This window comes from Catharus ustulatus, chromosome 16 (genome assembly GCF_009819885.2).
Source record: "Catharus ustulatus isolate bCatUst1 chromosome 16, bCatUst1.pri.v2, whole genome shotgun sequence".
Taxonomy (NCBI): domain Eukaryota; kingdom Metazoa; phylum Chordata; class Aves; order Passeriformes; family Turdidae; genus Catharus; species Catharus ustulatus.
The window spans coordinates 10,926,847-10,951,903 of record NC_046236.1 but is presented as its reverse complement, the minus strand read 5'-3'; the positions used below and the strand labels follow the sequence as shown (position 1 = coordinate 10,951,903).

Sequence of the window (25,057 nt, the reverse complement as noted above, 5' to 3'; positions counted from 1 at the left end):
GGCAATCCGGAAAACCCGGACCGGATTCCGGCCGGAGTCCGGAATGGAGTCGGCAATCCGGAAAACCCGGACCGGATTCCGGCCGGATTCCGGAATGGAGTCGGCAACCCGGAAAACCCGGACCGGATTCCGGCCGGAGTCCGGAATGGAGTCGGCAACCCGGAAAACCCGGACCGGATTCCGGCCGGAGTCCGGAATGGAGTCGGCAATCCGGAAAACCCGGACCGGATTCTGGTCGGAGTCCGGAATGGAGTCGGCCATATTTTTTTGGGTTTTTTTTTTGGGATTTTTCTGGAATTTTTTTTTATTTTTTGGGAATTTTTTAGGACTTTTTTTGTAATTTTTTTGGATTTTTTCGGGAATTTTTCGGGAATTTTTGGGATTTTTTTGGGATTTTTTGGGATTTTGGGGGGATTTTTTCTTATTTTTTTGGGAATTTTTGGGATTTTTCGGGAATTTTTCGGGAATTTTTTGGGGTTTTTTTGGGATTTTTTTGGATTTTGGGGGATTTTTTTTATTTTTAGTAGAATTTTTGGGGGTTTTTTGGGGATTTTTTTGGGAATTTTGGGGGATTTTTTGGGGATTTTTTGGGAATTTTGGGGAATTTTTTGTAATTTTTTCGGGTATGTTTTGGGATTTTTTGGGGGGATTTTTTGGGATTTTTTCAGAATTATTTGTGATTTTTTGGGATTTTTTTAGGGAATTTTTCGGGAATTTTTGGGATTTTTTTTAGGAATTTTTCGGATTTTTTTTGGGTATGTTTTGCGATTTTGGGGATTTTTTCGGGAATTTTTTGGGATTTTTGGGGGGATTTTTTGGGATTTTTTCGGGAATTTTTTGGATTTTTTCGGGAATTTTTGGGGAATTTTTTTGGATTTTGGGGGGATTTTTGGGGAATTTTTTGCGGAATTCTTTGGGATTTTTTGGGGATTTTTTTGGGAATCTTTTTTTTTTTGCTTCCTCGGGAATTTTTGGGGAATTTTTTGCGGAAATTTTGGGGGATTTTTTGGGATTTTTTGGGGAACTTTTGGGGAATTTTTTGCGGAATTTTGGGGGGATTTTTTTGGATTTTTTTGGGAATTTTTTGGGATTTTTTTGGGAATTTACCTGACTAAATTACAAGCAGCTGCACTGCCAGGTCTCAGTTATGTGCTGACACACACCTGCAACATGATGGAAATAGATACACCTGGCTGCTGCTTCCCCTTGGCAAGGGAGCGCTTGGCCTCTGAAGTCAGAGATCCATCCACTGCTGCTTCTTGTCAGCAGATGGCACTTAAGTAATAACAAGAAATCTGACATCCCATTAGACACATCCAGATCTGTAAAACCCTTTAGATGTGGCATTTTAAACACATTTTTGAGCATTAATTACTTCCTGTTAAAAAAGTTGTCAGAAAAAAATAAATCTAATGATCACCATCATTGCAAATCTCTTTTCAGCTCCAAAGCTAACAGCAGCTCTGTGCTGTCTCTGCTATCTGATCAGTAGCTGCATCTGTTTTTAATAAAACCTTCTGTTAAACTGCAGTGAGAAAACGATCTGTCAAAACACAAAGGTAAATTCCATCAGCATTATGTTAAGCATGGTGCTATTTGTGAGAATGTTTGTTCTAGTGCCTTGAAACAGAATCAGTAAAGCAATATCTGGCAATTATCTGACTCAGTCATGTCGACTCAAACACAATTAGGTGACCACACAACTGTGTTTAGCATAATAACCAAAAGCCTTCCTTTCTAAACTCTGAGAACCATTTCAAGGAGCTAAACAAATTACTGAATGAAGTGAATGTGAGAGTGCAACTGGAACTTACTACTACTTCCCAACACTCTAATTATCATTAACATTTTATTTTTGCTGTTGCTGATTTGATTAAATTCTCCCTCTTTCCATTTTCAAATCTTATTGTTGTATATCTGTATAACTTAAATTCTAAAAGTCAGTAATTTCCATGAAAGGACATACCCTGTCTGTGCTGTTGGTATTTACAGAGTTGATACTTCATTCTCAACTGGATATGAGAGAACTAAAATGTGATCTGTGGAGACATGAATACCCTGCTCTTATGCAGATGTACAAAGCAGAGCTCAGGTTTGCATTAAAATAAGTTTTATGTATCTGCATACTTTAATTCCATGTTAATTATTTTTTATACATTTTGGTTTTGCATTAGTTCCTTTTCTGCTTTTATGACACTGCTGTATTTTGCCTTATATGTTTATGGATTGTTGTGTCTTGGGGTTTTCTGTGTATGTTTTTGTTGTTTCTTTTTAACATCCTAAACTCAGCCAATTTGAAACAAAATTGGGTTGGCTTTTACCAATCAAAACCTCCATAATGTTTTGCAAACAATGCTTCAAACACAAAAACCCCAATGTTACCTCCTAAATGAAAACATTTGCTGTGTCCATGGTAAGCAGGATCAAGACTTCAAAGAGGCATTTAGCTGCTTACACTGCTTTTTAGTCTTGAAGATAAACCTGCTGGTAAAATTCATGGCTTTGCTTTTGTTGTCAGAGGACAGAGCCTCATCATGAGCTGGACTGGACCATCCTTCATACAAACAGCTCTGTGACCCTCCCTGGGTGTATCTCATCCTGACAAAGGCCTTTCACTCACACTGCCCTGAGCAAAACAACTTCCATCTCTGCTGTGTGCTGAGCTGGGGTGGTGTGTGGCCATACTCACTGAATTACTTTGAAACATTCTTCTGGGTTTTGCACACTGATAATTTCCCTTTCCTGAGAGTACTAATGAAGCTGGCAACTCTTTGGGTTGGGTGTCTTGGCTCCAAGGGCTTTGCATTCTCAGTTAGATGATACAAATTGGTTAAAAAAAATAGTCAGACCCTGGAACACTTCAAATAGTTTTCAGAGTGCTTTTCTTTTTTTTCTAGATTGTTGAATATCTAGATTAATCTTGTAACTATCACTCAGTTACATGATTATTTAAACAAGTAACTGACTACAGTTTTTACAGTATTTTAACAAGTAACTGACTGTTACCACTGACTACAAAGACATTTCTCATATGTATCAGAAATTTAACACTGGATCCTGAGATTATGGAAACAGGTAACAGCACATTTTGCACCAAAGCTTCAGTCAAAAAAGAGTAGTTTCATTGTATTATGTCATAAGCACATTAGCTCAAAATGTAATAGGGGCTGCATCAGCAGAGATTCCTCTGCTTACCACTGAAAGTGAATGCCAGAGTTCCTCCTCCTCCCCTCATTACAGGATGCAGGCCATAAATATAAAAAATACATCTAAAAATGGTAAAAAAACACCTACATTCATGCTAACTTGGCCTCATGGATCCAGAAGGAATGTTTAACATACCAACTGCCCAGTGAGTGCCAATTTGCTCATCAGAATTGTGAAAACACTTTTACCTATGAACTAATGACCACTGCTATCTAAGTACTTTTAAGGAGAATGTTTCCTGTGTTTTTTTTTTTTTTTTCCCTGTGGTTGTTTGATTGGCTTGGGGCTTTCTAAGAGTTAAAAAAAAAAAAAAAAAAAGCATCAGAATACATTTATATCCTAAATGCAGCAGGTAAAAAGCAGAGCAAGTGTGGTTTATGTATTCAGGAAAACAAGTGTTTGTACTGTTAGTCAGGCTACATTTCTAATGGTAAAAGAGGCCCCCTTTGGCATTGTTATAGATGAGGAGTTTTATAAGCACCTCAGTTATACTTAGATTGTACTTGTAATGCATAAATACTGCCAAGCAGCAGGAGACTTACATCTTCAGTCACAATAATGCCTTTAAAAACCATTTAGTTCAATGCTTTTCAAACATCATGAAACATCTTGGGCGTTTTTAAATGCCCATTTATTGGGGTGTTTAACTATTTCCTTACAATGACTACAGGCAAAGTTTAGGGACTAAGGAGCTGGCTGTGGGAAAATGAAAAAAAGGAACCCAAGCCTTTTCATAAGAATCTCCTTTTTAGCTTTCAAACAAGTACTCTTTTCAACCACAGCTCTTCATTTTTTTTGAAAACTATCCAGATCTGCATGACATTTCTTTTAATTTCCAGTAATGGCACAGGTAGGAAGACTACAGTGGAGGAAGTCAAGACTTCCATTTATTTATATATATATATTTTTTAATCCTAATCATTGTTAAAAATTACAGCAAGAAAAATAGGCTGTAGAAGATGGTGGGAAAGTCTTTCTTCTTCCAGCCATGCTCACATGGAGATGGTTATAGGGGTTAAATAACTCCCATGGTCATTACTTCTTAATGCCACTGGAGTTTTCAAATAGCTGTGTGAAATCAGACCCCCACTTACCCCTGAGAATTGATGGTTTCACTTGCTTTCTGCAACAACTGGGATAAAACAGTAAAAAGCTTTAGGCGCATCTGGGGATCTCTGTTTGGCTGGAGACATGTCTTCAGAACGAGAATAAAATCATCCAGAGCTTCACCTATGACAGGACCTAGCAAACAAACACAGAAGGCTTTTTCCAGAATACCTGTAAGCTCTATTTAGCTGTTTCATAGGTAGGTGCATTACCATTTCTAATATAAATGGTGTTAAAATAGTCCTTAGCTTCCCACTCCTGCATGGCAGCTGTTGAGTGTCCATGTGACCCTGTATTAGGTGGTGCACAAATCCCCAGGCTAACTCCCCACAGGCTCAGGTCCCCTCAGTGTTGACCAGGGCAGCCTGAAGATCAGTTCCCCACATCTCATTTAGTCAGCTTGGCATGGCTGTACCACATTTGGCTAGAGAAGCTGTGGCTGCCCCATCCTGGAGGGGGTTGGATGGAGCTCAGAACAATCTGGGATAGTGGAAGGTGTTCCTGCCCACGGCAGGGAGTTGAAACTTGATGGTTTTTAAGGCTCCTTCCAACCTCAGCCATTTCATGACTCTGGAATGGATCTATCCATGACACCCCAGAGCTGCTGGGACCATCAGTACCAGGGCCATTTTCATTGCAGGATTAATGCTGTTCCCTTGTAACTCTGCAAGTCTGAGGCTATGCACAAAGCTTTGGTGTTCTCAAACTTCATGAAAAACCACACTGGGTCTGGCATGACCCTGACACCTCTGGACACAGCAGCATTACTACACTTTCTTCTTCTTTCAAGTTTTTCCACATGCAGCATTTGAGATGTTCATGAGTCCCAGAGGCATAGGAAAGGGCCTGTTTGAAAGGATCAGCTTCAAAACTTGGATAATACAATTACTGCAGCAGCTTTCCTTCTCCCTGTTGAAATAATTCTTATTTTCATCTTATAAAGACAATCTAAAATATGATGTATTTTAGAAGCTACTTGAAATAAAAATATCTTCTAAATTAAGTTTTTAGTTTGTTCATATTTTCACATCCTATGATAAATTTAAACAATAAACAAACAAAACTCTAAGCTGTTATCCCAGTACTTTAAGAAGTTATTTTCCCACAACTGAAAGAAATTTGTGCCTTTCTCCCTGATAATGTCTAACATCTGCCTGCTTTTAAAGAGGAAGAGTACAGCAAGACTGTACACATGCTTTATTCTTGCTGTAGAATGCTGTTTTCTATTTTTGCAATAAACTACTTTCCTTTAGGAACTTCTTCAGCTTTGCATCCTTAAGATGCACATTCCATTCAACTCCACTAAAACAAAATCCTTCCAGAGGAGACACAACACTGGTATTTATGATGACAAGAATATTCCTCACACATAGGATGGACAGATTGAAGTTGTCAAGATTCCAAAACAAGTTCAATAGTATTTAATAATATCTGGAAATTTAATGTTTAAAATAATAGTGAAAAAACTCCAAATCTTCACTGTCTAGACTGAAGCAATACAGGGTGTTGAACTGCAGTTTGCTAAATGTCTGTGCCAACAAATAGGTCTTTATTTTCACAGCATTTATTCAAGATACATTGCTTCATGTGAGTTCTGAGACATTCACAAGATACTACTATTATATCAAACTGATAACAGCAAATTCAACAGATGGAAAATAAACAAAATAAACTACATGGCTAATTTCAGCTTAAGCATACGTTCCTGAAAAACAGTAAAAACTGAGAAATATTAATTGAGTAAAGCTGATTAAATTGATTAAAAACAACACTATGTGTGGGAATGAAAAGAAAGAAAAGAAAAAAAATCCTCTAGGAGCTGCTGTGTCAGACAGAAAACACAGACAATAGCATATTACCAGTGTTGGGTGCAAGCCAAAATGTTTGCCCAGACATTCGATGATTTATTTAGCATTAAGGAAAACAGAGACAACTGTCTAGGAGTCCCTCAGTCATGGAAATGGGAGCACAAATATACAGAAAATTGGCCTCTCCAATCTTGCACTGAAGTAACTTTTTGTTCTTTCCACAGATGAATATCAAAAAAGTGCTTATGCTGGTTGCTGCACAAACCAACAAGTAGGTGCTTCACACAGGTTTGACGAGGGTGTTTTTGAGATTCAGAGATTAAATGCAGAAGATACATTCCTTTAAAATATGTCTGTCCACATCTATGTGCAGTAGCCACAGTGATAGGCACTTCATGAAGTGATTGTCTCCATCCCTCTTACAATCAACAGAAAGAAAAAAACAAAGAAGCAGGACTTTTCATTTCAACAATCTTAAAATGGTGCCTAGGTGAAAAGCAGTGCCTGTCACCATGTCCCTTGCTGCAGATGCCAGCTGGGGAGCTGTAGCAGAACAGTGCTCACTGTGCAGCACTGAAGATATGTGAGATGTGCACCAGAGTGTCACTCACCTCTGCACAGCCACGTGCTGGACAGCAACAGCAAGGAAGTGTTTGTTAGAGAGAGCTGCTGTCCTCTGAAACACTGGGGAATAGATGGAATGAAAAGATGGATTTTTGGACACAAGCTACATCAGTTTGTCTCCCCTTAACCCTCACCTATTTCATTCACCTGAAAGTGCACTTTTCCTTAAGTGCTTTTAGCATTCTCCCTGCAGCCACGGAATCCTTAGGAATATGAGCTGCTTCAACATTTCTTTGGCTTTCCATCATGCTCTTGTGAATATTCTGAGTATTACACTGTTCATCACAAAACACAAGCTGTCTGCAGGCTGTAGAGATTCTGACTGGATTTTTTTTAGAACTAAAGTCGTACCTGAATGGGTTGCGATGACCTCGAACTGCAACACTTCTGGGGAATAGCAAGTCCACCCTTCACAGGACACTGAAACCCACTCCAGCAGCTGGATTATGTGCTGCTTGTAGAGACAATGAAAACTTTCCAATTGCTGCACTTCAGCTAATGAAGACATTGTTATCTCCACCTGTTAGAACAGAGACAGGATACTTAACCAAAACCATTAAAAAACCCCCAAACCTTTAAAATTCATTCTGTAAGAACAGACAGGGAAGATTTTAATAGTTTTTATTAAACAATCAAGGCTGATATTTAATGTCTGTCTATACTGCATCCATTAACTTTTATTTGAAGTGAAACATTTGTCCTGATTTCAAAATGAAATCATCATAAACACAGCAACCTAACAGCAAAATGAGAGCGTCTCTAATCCATGTGCAGACCCATCCAAAAACTAACCACATCATAAAAAGGGCTCTTAGTGGTTTTAAAGATGTAGTGATTTTTCTCCTTAATTTAAGACTGCTTTAAAACATAAACATAGGGGGAATTTCTCACAATCCCAAGCCATGGCAGCTTCCAGAAACTATTGCTGTTGCAGGTAAGAGAAGACATGGCATTTCCCCCCTTCCCTTTCTCCCCTCAGTTTTAATTATGAAAGATGCCCTCTCTTTGTAGTAGCTGGGCAGGCTCACTTTGAAATTCCCAACTTCTGTTGGTTAGAAGTACCAAAACTCACTGTTACATCAGAAATATCTTCTTCATATTTACAGTTCAGACTATTCCACAAGACATGCAAATAAAACATGTACAAATGAAACATGTAAAAAGAACTACTAAATGAATTCCAGACATAAGCATGCTTGGCAAGGATGCCTAGAGATTTTCCTAATCACTTGCAGCAGATGTGTTTCAGAGCAAAAGAAAATTTGCTTTTACAGTTCCTGAAGGCTCCTACCAGAAGTATAAAACTTCTCCAAGGAAGAGATTAAAAGTGTGCTGGAAGCAGGATCTGCAGTCTTGGTGATTTCAGTAGACTGTGAATCAAGAATGGGGAGCAAGGCACCGTTAGGAACCTCACTCAGGAATAACATGTGCTGCCAGCAGGGCCAGTTCCAGCAGGGAAAGATGGAGTGCAGTGCTGGGAGTGACATCATTTGACTCCAAGTGCTTCAGTAGAACTACAAATTGTACTCATATTTTTAATATTTTTAAGCTGAACTCAACCACACAAGTTAGCTCAAACATGTCTAGGACCTTTAGACTCTTCCAGACTAATCACTCGCCAGACAAAGATGTTTTTATGGAAGTACCAGATGTGGAGAAAATAAATGAGAATTCTAAGAAAAAAAATAAATAAGTTAGGATTTGCTAAGGACAAAGGTTGCTCTTAAAGCAGGTTTGCCTGCCTCAAGCACAATAGATTTCTCCTTTATGGAAGCATTCTGCCAGACAGCCAAAACAACTCAGCTAAATTAATATTTTACATATAAGTTACTTGTAAATTAATTGGAACATTTTACAGAATGTGTCAGGACAGAAACTATTCCTCATTATTAACCCCACCATAACACATAACACAGAAGATTTTTTCCATTGAACAAGAGCTACAAAATAATTCATTGTTCACATGTGACTTAAAGTAAATTCCGTGGTTTCAAGAATGCAATTAAAAACAAAAAAAGAGAGAATAAATTAAATAAGCAGGTAGACTGATGCACATTTTCTCATTAAGCAGTGTCTCACAGTAAAATGAAATTAAATAGCAAAGGTGATTTTCTTTCCTCTATTTGAAAGCTAACAAGTTTAACAACACAATATTTTCCTGCTAATAATCAGTGTGGTGAAAGAAGAGCCAGGATAGCACAGGGCACTGGTAATGAAACAAAATCTTATCTCTAGGTCACCAGTTAAATCTCTGACAAGCTCAAATCATGTCTAACAGACTCCACCAACTGAAACAGCTTCAGTCTCATGGGGCTGTGACCCACCCTCCTCCTCCTGCTCAGCTGGTGGTCTTGGTCCATTCCCTCAGCCCCAAGCAACCACAAACATGATGGACACAAAGCCAAAAATCAGGCCAGACCTGAGTGCTCCCCACCAGGTCACAGCAGTTGTGGGCTCCACTATCTTAGTCTTCTGTTCCTTTACAATAAAGCCTGAATTAAAGTTCTATAATGCAAATTTTGGAATAATTTATGTCTATACTCAAAATCTTTTGAGTCTGAATACAGATTTATTTTCTGAACAAAAAGTTCATACTTGTACAGCAGTTGTGATACTTTTGTTCTACATGTTCCTAAGTTATTTTAGCAGGGACTTCTTGCCTTCTCCAAGCTGTACAGCTCACTTTGAAGTTTTGGAATAATCAGTAACTGGAGAAAAAAAAAAATTCAAGCCATATTTGTCTTTGTGACAATTTTGAAATATTGCAATGATGTAATCTCACTGCCAGATTTTGTATGTATCTAGCTGAAAAAAGGCTAATGAGAAAAAGGATTCTCATCCAAAGTACTGTCAACTTAAAAAAATCATCTGGAACTGCAGGAACATCTTAAACCTTTAATAATCTCAGGAGATTAAGTTTTCTGTTTATGAAAATCAAGATTTATCTCCATTAAACCACTTTCTTTGTAGGAGTATGAAATGGTAAGGTTTTAAATGGACATTGCTGACTTTATAGACCACTGCAGGGATAAACAGGCAAGACACCACAAAACATTCCAGATCCATCTGTCTAAGGCTTATTGGACCTATTTTTTGTCTTAAAAAAACCCCCCAAGCAAACAAACAAAAACTCCAACCCCCCCCAAATCCCACTTTCCATAAGACAGATCATCATCCCACCCCTCTTTGACCTGCAAAGTCCCTTCAGTACTTGTTTCAAGCTTTGTTCCACTTTATTTCTTCCCGAAGAGCTTTCGGAGTGAACGCCTCCTCGGAGGCAGCCTGTCAGCTCTGGGGCCATAAATACTGATGCTGCACAGGCCTGTGGAATACCATGCCTGGGAGCAAGAGGAAAGGAAGTAGAATAGCCACTGCACTTAAGGTGTGTGTTTGAACAAAGACAACTGGGATAGGTCATAATTGTACTGCATAAGGATGGCTCGCTGATTTATATGATATTTAGCTCAGGGAAGAAAGAGGAAGAGAAAAATAAGGGGGTGAGATAATGCTGAGCCAAAAAAGCTCATCTATTATCTGGGCATGTACAGCTGTCCTCAATTTTAAAGCATTCCTGTGATATTTAAACTTTTGTTTCTTGTGGGGAGGTAAAAAGGTCAACTACTGTAAAATCAGTCTGATATTTGGCTACAGATGAAAAATATCACTATGAAAGCATCACAGCATCACATTTTTAAGGCTAGTAGTACTCTTGACCTCTAAGTGAATTGTTCATTAACAGTCAGAAAATAAGTTTCAAGTTTTTTCTGGGTATAACCATTCACAGTGACTTATATCCATAAAAAGTAAACATCAACAGTTCAACCAGCATCACCAGCATGCCCAAGGCTTTGCAGAATCCAGCACAAACATAAAATCTTGGACACTTCTTGTTCTGAAACTTTACCTAACTGTGGACAGGTGGTTAATACCACCCAAATAAAGTGCTGTAGTAGGCCCATGGCTGTCCCCACCCAGCTCCAAGATTCCCATCTCCAGTAATGCATCTCAAGCCATCTATTCTGAAACTTTACCTAAACACAGTTACAGAAAAAGAAAATTATAATTGTAACAGCAGCTACAGACCCATACTAGATGCTTTAGATCACAAAATAAAACTGAATTCCAGGGCCTTTTCTGGAACCAGAATGTATTTTAACTCTATGAGGTTTTAATCAAAGTTATGAAGAAACATAATACTCCTGGCTCTGCTGTCCCAAATTGTAAACTCAACTCCAAACTTAATTCTGGTACTAACCATGTACAGTCTGTACTGTCAGAGATGCACAATCTCAGACTAGCCACAAATACTGCCCACAAATAATTATGGCTCTATTTCCACATAGTGTCTTATCAATAGGAAAATACAAGAACACAACAAAATATTAAACCAGCTGATAGTTTACCTTTTCTTTGAGGTCCTGAGAAGATGGTATTGCCATTATGGTCACCAAAACTTTCATTAGCTGCAAGCTAATTTCTTTGCAGTCTTCCTGGCATACTTCAATCAATGCTTGTATACAATAAAGCAGCTGCTCCATATAAAATACCTATTTATTAATAAAAGCACATATTTATTATGTTTTCTTAGCAAATACAAGGTTTTCTTTAAAGGAGAGATATGGGAAATGACAGTAATAAAATCTGAGCACTGTATAATCCCTTACATTGGTAACACATTGGTAATTCCATGTTAGTTCTTCTAATTACCTATATATTACTTTTTATATACTACAATGTAATCTTCCTCCCACACTGTTTGTTTGTGTTTACCCTGTCCTATTAACAAATTAAATGACTCTGTTCTTAATCACACAATGGTTCCACTGGTGAATGGTGAATAAAAACATCAAAGCATTTTGGAGTGCTTGCTGATAGTACTTTCTCTTTCTGAAGTGCAATTTGTTAATTAATAACATATTTGTTACAACTCTTTGAAATATTATTCCATGTTTGACTGTTTTGGATGAACAATGACAGCTAAATACATAAACCAAAAAAAACTGAGCCTTTGCTTTTATCTCAGCTAATTTATCTCATTTGATGCCATATAATTCATGTTATCTTGATCCAACTGATACCAGTTCAAGTCAATACTGTTTTCTGCAAGTTTGCCATGACTTCTATGACAAAGTGCATCAGATATCCATGAAGCTGTCCGGGAACAGAAGGGGCCATTGTTACAAATTCACTCCCAAAAAATAAATCAAGTCTAGGAATAGGTTAGCCATAAGTGTTATTAATCTCATGGACATGGTCAATCCTTAGCTAAACAGTGTCTGTGCAGCATTTGCTGGCTAAAATAGAGAGAGATTGTTTTCCAAGACTAAAGGCTGGAACAATTCTGCCAAACTTTCAGCTGCAGATGGAGCTGACTCCTGGAGCTAATGCCAAATGGAAGTGGTAAGCTTAAACCTCATAGCAGTTTTGCAGCTATACCTCAGAGAATTGTTATTTGAACAATCAGGTTATAGTGCTTCCACTTTTATGAGCTCCTAATCATCACAGGCTTCTTGGAGATTAAGGTTAATTCCTGCACACTGGTACATATTCCATTAGGGAAGAAACCTAATGAGGGAAGAACTTGAAATGTATTTCTTACATTGGCTCAAAAAGACAATTAGGCCAGATTCAGTCTGCACACATGAATAACTGTTTTAAGGGAAGCCTACATCTGACATGAAGTCAGAGTTCCTCAAGGCACAGCACTGGCCCTTTTTTGGTCATCTTAACAGCATCTAACAAACTTCTGGTGGAATGAAAGCCAGGATTTCATTTATGGGGAAAACTACAGGGATTCCTCTTGTGCATGTGTAACAGATCTATTTCTACATTTGAACATGGGAAGGAAAAAAAATCCTGCAGGTTAAAAAATATCCTTTCCATGTTTAAGAGAATCTCTCATCTCCTTATATAGCAATTGAGGAATATTCTTCAAATGGTAAAATAAAAATGGTTTTTGTGCTCAGCTATTACCTAAGGATATACTTAGAAGTAAAATTCTAATTGATAAAGGTCTTCCTTCTAGACTTTCACTTAAAGAGAAGTAACCAAGCCCAAAAGTTTACAAAACATGCTCCTAAATATACACGTAAAGTACTGGTATCTCCTGTTTAAAATGGAAAATAAGAATGCAAAAAAAAATCAGATAACCTTGAGGGATCTTGGGAAACCTGAAATTCCAATTACAATAGATTATAAAAAATTTTCGGTCGTTTTTACTGATGAGGATTGAAATGCATGATCTTGTTTGAATTATGAACACAAGGAATTTCAAAACATGGGTTAAACTCTGCCTCAGGACCAGCCAGCGTAGTCCTCTGTTAGTACAGCACTTACTAAACAGCTGCTTCTCTCTCTGTCTTGCCTCTTCATTTTCTTACTACTACATGAAGTCTTTTACAGCAGTTCTCAAACCTGAACCTACCTCTGCTGAGAGGATGGATTGTTGTTGGTAAGTTTTGGAAAGCAGCAGATTTGCCCAGGAGACCACAACACAGCACAGGAAGAATGGAGCAGCTCCTGTTTTGTCTCAGACACATGCCCACAACTACACCCTGAGACAGGTGTGCAAGGGAGGGATAGGAATGGGAGCATTTAGGGAGAATAAGTGAAAAAGTGGTTTGGACAAAGGCTGTATCCTGCTGTGTGGTTTGCAGCTTTCCTTACCTCTTCAGATCGCTGACAGACTCCAGCCTGTGACAGTGTGTTGCCAAGCTGGGTCACATGGGGCTGTAAGATTTCTTTTGGGCTACCTCGAATCACTGCAGCCAGAACCATCACACAGGATGCTTTGGGTGTCTGCTCAAAGGCTGGGGTGATTAATTTCAAAGACACCTTAGGGCTGACAAACGTTCCAATCAATTCTGCTGCTTTCACACTCTGAAAAAAGAGAAGGAATAACTTGAGGATTTTCCTGAAAAATAAAGATGATTCAACGTATCATGGCCTTTTTCTTTTTATGATTCCAGCTGTTATTTTAAATGCTTCAGCAGTTGCCTTGTAGGCCTTTTCCACTCGCTCAGTAATGATTATATGCATGAAGAAATTTTCTTGACATGTTCAGTAAGCACATAATAAGGCATTGCAAGCAGCCTTCCCCCATCAGACGAACTTCCATGAGAAAGCAGTGCACAGAAACAAAGTGTACAACTTCACTGCATTAAAGTTTCCAAGTTAGAGTAACCAGATGTTGCACATTCAGTGCTTTAGCACTTTGTCCTTCAAATGCTATTCTGAGGCTTGCCCTCAATGCATCACGCTTTTATTCAAACCTGTAACTGTAAAAACCTGAAGGAGGAATTTTTTGTTATTGTACTAAACCTTGAAGCTGACATTACAGATCCAGTTAAGTGTGGCAGCAATGCCATGGGGGAACTGCCCACTGCTTTCCATCTCACCTCTTTAACTGAAAGGCTTAAATTACTGTGTATTCCCTGTGGCAGTGACACCCTTGGATCCCATTCCTGCCTTGCAGACGTGGCAGGATGTTGTACTCCACATGAAATACCACCACACCAGGGCTTACTGCCTGACTGATACCCAATATTTACAGTCAAGTGCATGAATAAAGAAACAATCAATACTGCAGCACTACCTGTGCAACAGTAACACTTCTTCCAATCCCATGGATTTAATGGTGGGCTCATTTCCCCCAGGATGAAAGCTTATCTCCCTTTCTCTATCATTTATAGTTTAGTGATTTTTTTGGTTAGGTATGACATTTTTTGCACCTAATTAATACTTGAATTATGCTAGTTTTTTTGAATCTCAGTGGAAGCACATATGAGTTCTACAGTTTAAATCTGCATTATATAGAGCTGTTTCTTTTCACAAAGATAGAACTCAAAGGAGTTGTAACATCCTCTGTGTAGATGTGAACTCCATTCTCCTCTATATTTGCCATAGAGAAAGAAAAAGACAATTAGTGCTCTGAAAACTGGACAGTACAACTAAAGAGCTCAAAAATATGATTTGCTACACTTTTTTGGATCAATTTACATTAATAGGGGAAAAATAGAAAGGGTCTCATTTGATATTACTAGACTTGAGAAAGACATGGACATTTTCCAAGTTGGTGGCTGCTCTGAAATGGTGACAAACTAGAGAAGGTTATCACATTACCCTGGGAAGCTGCACCACTAACAGATAAAAGGCATTCAAAACAAAAAGTTGCTGAATCTTATGTTTGACACAAAGAAAAGCAGGATTAAATACTGAAATTATCTCTTAATGTCAGGAATAAATCTCTTGGAAGTACCTGTGAGGAGATTAGTGGTGGAATTCCAAGAAAGAGACAAGTATGGTCAATAAGCTGTGTGCTGCTTGAACACATACTTCTGAATTTAGATTTACAGCAATAAGTGCTTGATAGCAAATCTGATAGGACAGCAGGGCTACATGCCCTTATTGTCCTAATTATTTATATTTTCTTATAGCCCAGCTGAGGGCAGGAACCTAAAGAAGAGCCTGATTTAGGGTTGGACTATCTGCATGCAGTAAGCAGAACACACTCTTTCATTTCCCAAAGCAATAAGATTTGTAAGTTCAGAGTAAGTTACGTGGATATATTTTAATTATACATATGTTCTCTTCCTTGAGTAAAAACAGGAACAGAAGATTTTATCTTAAAATTGTAAAAGCATTTCTACCACCTGTCTTTCTTTTGCTAAATTTATCTCATGCCTTCAACTGCATCTGTTTTACTGGTTTGTAGATCAAAGTGTTAAAAGAATCAACTGTTAGTAAAAATGAAACTAATTATTCCTCACAACCCACTCCCCCTGCATTTCCAAGCATTAAGTCAAGGATTCAAACACTGAATATGGGTATCACATGGAATAAACATACCTCAGCATATGGTTGGATTATGGAGTATGGGGAGGTAAGAGAAATTAACTTTAAGGTGCATGACCTGCACATTTTTTTACATTGAATTTGTTGCCCTAAGGCTTTTCCACTTTAATCCACTTCTTATAATTTTCAGAGAGATTATTATCAATGCTACATGGGGTTGGCATGCAAACTAAACAGTATTTAAATAACTTTACTCTTGGTCTCTATACCAATGATAGAGGAACACATTTATTTTAAGAGATTAGTGAAATATAATGTGCACATGTTTTTAACATCCATATAAACCTGAGCCTGATCCTTCAGTCATGGGCAATTTCCAGTGACCTAGCCAGTCCAGTGAAGTCAACCTTCAGAAGACAGACTGAAGACTGTAACATCTTTATTCATGTACAACAGCTACTTTAACAGATCAAACTTACATTTTTAACCACTTCACTTGCTTCATCTGAGCACGCTTGGTACAAAGTTCTCAGCAGTAGCTCCATGTGTTGGGTGATGTGATCCTCTGCATGCAGCAGTAATGTGTACAGGAGCTGGGATGCTTTGATCCTCGTGCCTTCAACCCAGTCTGTTATATCATGACAGAGACCTGGCAGAATTTTGGAGAGGTTTCTCGACACGAGTTCCCGACAGCCCAGTCCTGGTCGAGTCTCTAGAAGAAAAAACAACCCAAAAAGAAATATCAAATGAAAAGCCAATGCATAGCAATCATCAAAAAAGTTTAAAAGCTGCAAGGTCAGAGCTCTGGGTGTCTGCTTCAGCATAGAACAAAATATTCCAAGTTCTGCTGAGGAATTTACCTGTGCACGTTGCATTTCTTTAATATATATTGCAGAATTCAAACTCCACACAGCCCTTTGAATATTTATGTATTTATTACGATGGTGATTTAGATTTCATGTTTTAAAATCTTTACAGAAGGAGAAGAGAAAGAGAATTGAAATGAATGTATGTCTTTACCCACTCTGGAAAACACAACTTCCCTTTTAATTTTGATAGCAACACAAATCCCATGAAAAATATTTGAAACATGCACAGATAAACAGAAGAAAGTCTTCTGCATGCAAATGTTGAGTTAAATATAATTTGGAGGAGGAAAGAAGGTAGAAGGCACAAACAGTACAGAGGACATGAGCTGCAGTAAAACAGACAATGCCAATTGTGCCCTCTAAAGGAAAAGGTTAAAAGTGTATCTGGCAAATTGAAGGCAGAAAGGGCACAGACCTATGGCTTGTGCAGATGCTGTGTAATAGATCAGGCCAACACATTGATAATGTTTTAAAAATCACAGCTATTACATAAGCTCCTTTCTAAGGCTCTTCCAGGAAAAGCAGCTCATGTTTCAAAAATTGAATAATACTTTTAAAATGATGATACAGGAGTTGGGGGAACTTTTTTTCCTTAAGACTGAAGCTGATTGTAACAACTTTGTGAAAGTGAGTTTTGTGGCTATCTCTTCAAACAGAACCCAAAAGTATTACAAATATATATTCCCAACCTCAAAAAAGTATGCAGATTTCTGGAGAACTAATAAACTTACCTTTCCCAACTGTACTGTCTTGGTAATTAGCAAATTTACCTGTTAGCTAATTTATAAATCACTGAGATTCAGAAGAACAACTTGAGCAATATCACAAGCATCTAATAAAAGTCCCATTCTGTATTTTAGAGATAAAGTTGTGATAGCCTTTTCCAAAAAACAGCAATAAACTTTTTCAGTGATTTTTTTTTTCCTGCAGGCCATTTCCTTTTCTTAACACTGAGTATGTTTATACAAATAAAATCTGAAAAGTTGTTCTTTGATAAGCACAATTTCATAATGGCCACTCACAATGTTCACATGCTGTTTTAAGGAAGAGACATCATTCATTATGAGGTGTCAAAATACACTGAATGTGTGAGTGCATTTTTTATTTCTGATACAGAGTTCTCCTGTAAATGCTCAGGAAGAAAATGACTGAGCTGTCTCAGGGTATTTTCCTCCACTGGCCTGTGTAACTACAAATGCTAAAAAAAACTGACTAAAGTAAATGGTCTGAGGATAAAAAAGGCTTAGAAATACCTAACTAGGGAAAAAAATAAAATTCAAGCATCAAGACATGAATTGCTGTTTCTTTTGTCAATGGAGGAAACATTTTGGATTATGAAAGCTGACAATGAGTAGCAAAAGGTCAAAGAAAGAAATCAACTTGAGACAGCAAATACAGACTGGCATCCTATTCGACCTGAGGCAGAATTTTGTTTGAAGAATTTGGACCATTCTTTATCAGCAATTCCTTCATTTCAGATGTTCAAATGCAGGCATTTATCCCTGTAGCTACTCCTGTCAAAGACTTCCCTGCTATAAACTGTCTGCACCTGTATCCTGAGGCAATGAGTGCTGGGGCTCAGTGCAAGCTGTGCAGTTGCCTGGATGACACCAGGTCTCCCTCTGGTCCCCCTCTGACCTGCAGGATCTGTCACTGGAAGATCAAAGCAGGGGCTCCTATGGCAGGTCCATTAGTCTGACAGCTGGACAAAGCTACTGAAGTAAAATGTCCTACAGACACACTTGGAAAAAAATGTTCCAGTACACTAAAGTCACAAGAAATGGCAACAAAATATATTATTGCTGTCTTTCAAAAAAAACCAACCCAACACAAACCCCCCTCCCAAAAAAAAAAACCCAAACCAAATGTTCATGGAGAGCAAACAGAAAGAACACATATAATAACAATCATCCATACACAGTCTGTGGTAGGACAGTACACAAGGTATATTAGTGTCTCTGATAAAGCTTTGTATCCATAGGATTAAGCAGCCAATCTTCCTTTCCTCTGATTTTTCTTCTATCTGTCACATCAAGCCTGACTATTAATAAGACATACGACTTGGAAGTAAAGATAAACAGCAAGAAATTAACTTGGGACTCAAGTCCAAAACTATCAGGCCATTTCTTTAAAATATTCTTTAGTTACATGTGCACATTTATATAAATACACACATGTATGTCACAGCCAAGCTTTGACTGCATCATTCGACCAAGAAAAATCCATGAAAATTCAATTTAATGTGGGGCTGGAATGTTACCCAAATTAATGAACAATATTTACTGTGCCAAGATTATCTGGGAGATCACATATCATTTAATTATGAAGTAATTGGTAGGTGTCACTTTCTAAAAAGCCCTACCAAAACATTTTACACACACAAACTCAAACACACACCTAGACAAAACTGACCAAGGTAACCCCATCAGCTGTGCAAATGGTAATCACTGTTCCAAGGACAATGAAATTAAACCTTTTATGATCTTCATTATATCATGGTCATTGCAAAATAAGTGACTGGAGCTTAGACACTCAACTTCGTCAGTTTATGTCTGCTAAAAGGTTCTCTAACTGCCAGGAGAAGAAATGTTTCTGCCATGACTAGTGGAAGTAAAAGTGATCTTTAGCATTTCCAAACCCCTGAGGTAAAATTATATATAAAATACGGAGGAAAGAAAAGAGATTGGGATGGATGACAGATCAACTTGCCTGCCTTCAAAGCTAAACAGTTCTGTCAAACTAGTCACCATTATGAAGTGCTTCCCCTCTCATTCAAGCATTACTGAGTAAAACAACTTTAAAGGAAAAAAAAAAAAAAAGAAGTGTAATTTCAAAGAAGAAAGAACTCCGGAACCCACTGTCATGGAAAGGATTTTGCTGCTGGGTATTCTGTGATGTGATTGTCATGTAGGCACAAGTCAAGCATGAACCTGTTCTCTCACACCAAAAGAGTTTTTGTTCAGTTAAATGTGTGTATAGAAATCAATAAATGAGCCAGTTAAACTCTCTTTTCCCCTAACTCCCATATGCATATTTTTAAACATTAACTTTGTGAACCCAAGACAGGAAACCAGCTTCAAGCTACTGCAAACACAATGTTTGAAAGCCACCTATAAATCATATGGTACCAAAAAGTAAACTACCCATTCTGCATATCTGGAGGGTTTGTGTATAATAAAGGAAATTACTCTGTTCCCACATTCTTCATGTACACTGGCAGGTTTTAAGTAGCATCCCAGTGTCTCACAGAGAAGTCTGAAATAATTTCATTGCAATTTTTTCTTCCACACCAATTATGTGGATCATTAATGCTGTGACTTTCACTCATTATTCAAGGACTTAGCTCATGTTTTTTTTTTTTCTCCTGCCTTCCTTTCCAGTCATTTCTGTGCCCACTGTGCACCTGGCTGCTGGTTGATGTAGAACTTACTGCTGTTTCTGCACCACTGCTTTACCTTTTTTTTCAGCATAGGCAGCATCATTTACTTTCTCCAAAATGAATTTTTGAATTAACAAAAAAAAGAAAAAAAAAGAAAGGAAAAAAAAAGAATGAGGTTACTGAACAATCATTTTAAAAAAATTGGATTTAATAGAAAAAATTAAAGTAATTTAATATATATTTTATATGTGCTACCTCTCTACATTAATATTACATATTGTAATTAATATTACACATCCTGCTCTATTGACAGTACTGCACTGCAGCTCTTGGAGATTATTCACAAAGCAAAAACCACTTTCAGCACAACATTTACCTCCTTTGGGATAATGAGATGGAGAAACACTAAAATTCATCTTATCCTTCAAATCTTCTTCATTCTCTTTCTCCCATTGCAAGCCTATCTTTTCCCAGTAGGTCCAAGCCAGTTTCCTAGATACAAAAGAAGAGTTTTATACCACCTTGGCCCCCAGATAAAAACACTTTAAAATGAGACTTCTGGAAAAGTTGACTACTTGAATTCAGCTGGAAGGGTGGTGTCATTTAACCCAGGCACATTAAGTTGAGAGTTTACACTTCTTTTGTACTCAGTGGACAGAGGCCTCTCCTCCCAAGGGATAATTCTGTGTCTGTCCACCCCTGTCTTTCCCTCTCTCATGTTTAATTGAATGTAACACAAAAGTTACTGAAGATAATGCTAAAATTTTCAGTCTAAGAAAAAACTAACAAACAAACAGAAGTGGGGGTTTGTCCTCCAAGCAAGCCATCTGTGAACTTCTTTGGCATCTATTTAACAGGGGGAAAAAAAAAGACAAAATGTTGCACTTACGTATTTTCAGGAATTTCATCAGTAAAGCTGCCAAGTAACAGAGGGATCAGCTTGTGAAAATAAGAGTATCTGTCTCGTAGATGCAACAACCATTCTCCAATGACAGTTGTAACAGCATGTCGTACCTACAGGGAGACAAAAAACCTATTTTTAGGGTGTCAGGAAAATCACAGAAAAATATTAAGATGTGTATAAGATGTGGTGATGCACATCACAGAAGAAGTTATGAGAATCTAGCATTTCCTCACTTGCAGGAAGCATCTTAAGGAACACACAAGGAATCACATTCTCATTTTTCACTCTGGCTTAATCAGTCTTAGACTGTTTGCTGCACAAAAGCACAGCTCTGAGAGGAAGACAAGATACAGAACTAACTCAGAAAAATAAGTTCTCAAGGTTAATTCCTTCCTGACAATGTAAGAAATGTGCATTTCTCTGGAATTTGTAGCTTTCCCAGAACATCTCCAGAAGAAAATTTTCTCTGTTCACTACAAAGCAAAGATTAATTTTAAAATTACTGCTTCAGTTGCATTTTATAAAGGGATCCATACCATATTTGTTCAGCATCTGAAGGGGGCAGAGAATCAAGGTCCAGAGAGATGTGACAGAGAATTTAAGACAGAATTGAAGGCACACATTGGAACAAAAAGGTGCCTACAATCCCCAGCACCCTGCTGAACTAGACAGCAGTCACCAGCATTGGCTTGGGATAGATTACAACTGATACAGGCTGGGTGGGACATGGTTCTGAATGAAACATCATCCTGATTTCAGCTGGGACAGAGTTCACCTTAGCAGCTGGTATGGTGCTGTTTTTTGGATTTAGTGTGAGAACAATGCTGACAAGACACTGATGTTTACTTGCTGCTAATCAGAGTTTACCCCAAGTCAGCACTTTTGGGTGTCTCAAACTCTGCTAGGGAGGAGCTGCACAAACTGTTGAGGGGGCAATGCCAGGACAGGTGACATGAGCTGGGAGTGAGCAAGGAGCTGTGTGGTCCTTAATCTCCATCTGGGATTAAATGACAGACATATTTACAGGTCTCAGCTGAATGCAAGACAGCTGAAAACAGAGAGAGAAACTATAAGAAACGCACCCCGTGGCAATGTGTTTTAAACAGATTTAAAATAAACGCCAAGAAAAGAAGGAAGAAAAGCACACCTTGGGAATCTCATCAAATAATCTCTGGGCCATATGAGACAGGACATCATCCACGGAATTTCCATTCCCAAACTGTATCACTGCTCCAGTAGCCTGAATCACATCAACACGAACTCTGTAGTGTTGGTGGGAAATTGTCTGCATTAAGGGTTTTATCAGCGACTCTGACTGCATGTGGAAGTGTTCTGTTAGGACAGAAAGATAGAAACATCAACCATGTGAATTGCCATAGTGGGCAGGATCCCTGTCCATGGTAGAGGGTTAGAATCAGATCATCTTTGAAGTCCCTTCAAACCCAAACCACTTTCTGATTCTGTGCAGCATGGATATATCCATGACACCCCATGGTTGTTGGAGCCAGCGGTACAAGATGATTCTGGATGGACTAATACCTTTGAGGGGGCTTAATGCTGCTCCACAATTCTATTTCTTTCCCTGTGTGGGTGACAGATCTGGAGCAATATGTTTGCCATACCACTACGAACAGCAGCCTGACTAATGTTTCTGTGTTAATGTAGCAAGCAGCTTTAACTTTATACAGTATCAGGGCTGAACACTGCCCACTCACCCTCCCCTAGCGCCTCCTCCTGCCACTCCGCACACCCAACAGCTCAGCCTACACCCCTGGCATGGCTCTTCTCCGACAGGCCCTCCGAACCCTGCAAAGCACACCCGGGAGAGTGTGTGCGACCTCCCAGCTCTGTCCTGCCTGCATCCCCGCTCCCCTCCTCAGCCCCCAGCACACCATCCCAGCCCTCAGCCCCACCTGGCATGGCCCGGGCGCAGGCCGCGGCACAGCTGCAGCTCTCCCGCCTGACCTCGGCATAGTGGTCCAGCAGGGTGGCCTGGAGGACGCGGGTGATGTCGCCGAGGTAGGGGGCCATGGAGGCGCCGCAGCGCTGCAGCAGGAGGCCCAGCAGCTGCACCAGGCCGAGCCGCAGCTCCTCGCTGGGCTCCGCGCCCTGCGGCGGGCAGAGCCGCTGGGCCAGGGCCGGCAGCAGCACGGGCAGCGCCTCGCAGGGCCGCTCGCCGTGGCTGAGCCCGTGGCGGAGCAGCTCCAGGGCGAGCTCGCGGCACCGCTCCGCCGCGTCCCCCACCAGGCAGCGCGACAGCGGCCGCAGCAGCCGCGCCGCGAACACCTCCTGCAGCACCTCGCCCGGCAGCGGCAGGCCCTGCAGCTGGGCGCGGATGTCCTCCAGCGCCCGCAGCCGCGCCGCCCGGCCGCAGTCGGGCTGCTGCAGGATGCTCAGGGGCCGGGCCAGCGCCTGCGACAGCTCGGCCGCCGCCATGTTCCGGCACCGCGGGGCCGCCGCGTCGCCAGGGACGCGCGGGGCGTTTGCGACGGCGGGAGCGCGCTTTACGGCCGGGCCGGGCAACGAGCGGGGACAGCGCGGAGAGAGGGACAGGGAATGGGAATGGGAATGGGAATGGGAATGGGAATGGGAACGGGAACGGGAACGGGAACGGGAACGGGAACGGGAAAGGGAAAGGGAATGGGAATGGGACAGGGACAGGGACAGGGACAGGGACAGGGAATGGGAATGGGAATGGGAATGGGATAGAGACAGGGACAGGGACAGGGAATGGGAATGGGAATGGGAATGGGAATGGGAACGGGATAGAGACAGGGACAGGGACAGGGAATGGGAATGGGATAGAGAACGGGAAAGTGACAGGAAATGGGACAGGGAATGGGAATGGGATAGAGAACGGGAAAGTGACAGGGAATGGGACAGGGACAGGGACAAGGACTGGGACAGGGACAGCGAAAGGGACAGGGAAAGGGACAGGGACAGGGACAGGAAACGGGACAGGGAAAGGGAATGGGATAGAGAATGGGAAAGTGACAGGGAATGGGATAGGGACAGGGACTGGGAATGGGATAGAGACAGGGACAGGGAACGGGACAAGGACAAGGACAGGGATGGGACAGGGACAAAGAGAGGGTGAGGGCCAGGGCCAGGTCCAGGTCCAGGGCCAGGGCCAGGGTCAGGATCAGAACAGGGTCAAGGCCGGGGCCAGGGCCAGGGATAGGGACAGGACAGGGACAGGACAGGACAGGACAGGGTCAGGGCCAGGGCCAGGGCCAGGGCCAGGACAGGGTGCCAGCGGCCTCCTCCCCGCTGTGGGCGCTGCCCGGGCCCCTCGGCACAGCACCGGGAGCAGGCGGGGTCCGGCGGGTCGAACCGGTACCGGCAGCAGGACCCGCTTGGTGTCACACGGGCAGCAAGCGGTGAGAACCCGGGAGAAGCCCGCAGGGCTGAGGGGCTCCGTGCCCGGCCATTTCACATGTATCGCTGCCCCGCTGTTTCTGCTCTGGAGGGATCAAACGGCACGGGCGGAAGCCGTCAGTTACTGTAACAGCGTTGTATTCTTTTTAGCGCTTGTTTGTATTAGCTACTGTGTACATACATTGTGTTTATGTTGTACTTATGTGCCCTTTACACAACCTCATGTTTTGTATTCTCTCCGGTGACTGCAAGGAGCAGACGTCAAACCAAAAGGATCTTTTTCTTGAGTGATCACACTGAATCTAAAGTGCAATAAACTACAGAACTAATACAAATAATTCTTTTAAAATAGGGCTGTGTTTACCACCAGAGTTTATTCTCTTGTTGTGTTTCTTCTAGCTTGACTGTGATCTTTTGGAGTCCTGTTTCATCCTTTATTCTATGGGAACCCTGAACGTGAATTTCCTGGCAACAGAAGGAGTACAAGCGTGCACTGGAGTATTCCTGACAGCAGGTGCTGGTCCATGGCTGAATCCCAGCTGTGACCACACTCCTCATGGCCTTGCAGAGGTGCTGCTGGCTGTGCTGGCTTTGCTCTAAATCCCCACGGCAGATCTGGGGAGCTGTCCTTCAGCCCTTCCCGAGCTGTGGGTGCTCAGCAGGGCTGGCAGCTCCTGTGCCACAGACAGCCCTGCGCCTGCCCTGGCTCAGCAGCCTGTCCTGCAAGACCAGCTCATCATCCACCGCGGTCAGGACACGTTTCATGGCCAGCTCGTCCTCTGTGTCCAAGCCATCCTTCCTGGCCAGGCCATGTGCCACAGCCAGGCTACTGTCCTTCATGGCCATGCCCATCCTTCATGGTCTGGCCACTTCAAACTTCCAGACTGTCCTTTATGGCCAGGCCTGTTCTTACAGCCAGACTATTGTGCCCAGGCTCGTCTTGCTTCACGAGCCTGTCCTCAGCCTGGTGGTGCGGTGCAGCCAGGCC

The 25,057-nt window shown here is 40.8% G+C and overlaps 1 protein-coding gene across 1 annotated transcript in view; it reads right to left on the bottom strand.

Annotated features, from left to right (window-relative positions):
- The window catches only part of DNAAF5 (dynein axonemal assembly factor 5), a 34,202-nt gene extending 11,075 nt beyond the window's left edge, over window positions 1-23,127 (bottom strand). The window contains exons 1-9 of the mRNA XM_033074329.1: window positions 22,605-23,127; window positions 21,839-22,023; window positions 20,677-20,801; window positions 20,164-20,279; window positions 16,019-16,251; window positions 13,413-13,625; window positions 11,150-11,293; window positions 7,098-7,266; window positions 4,302-4,449 (exon numbers count right to left, since the gene is read on the bottom strand). Coding sequence (XP_032930220.1) covers window positions 4,302-4,449; window positions 7,098-7,266; window positions 11,150-11,293; window positions 13,413-13,625; window positions 16,019-16,251; window positions 20,164-20,279; window positions 20,677-20,801; window positions 21,839-22,023; window positions 22,605-23,127 — 1,856 coding nt within the window. The remainder of the gene's footprint in view (window positions 1-4,301; window positions 4,450-7,097; window positions 7,267-11,149; window positions 11,294-13,412; window positions 13,626-16,018; window positions 16,252-20,163; window positions 20,280-20,676; window positions 20,802-21,838; window positions 22,024-22,604) is intronic.
- Between the last annotated feature and the right edge of the window lie 1,930 nt (window positions 23,128-25,057).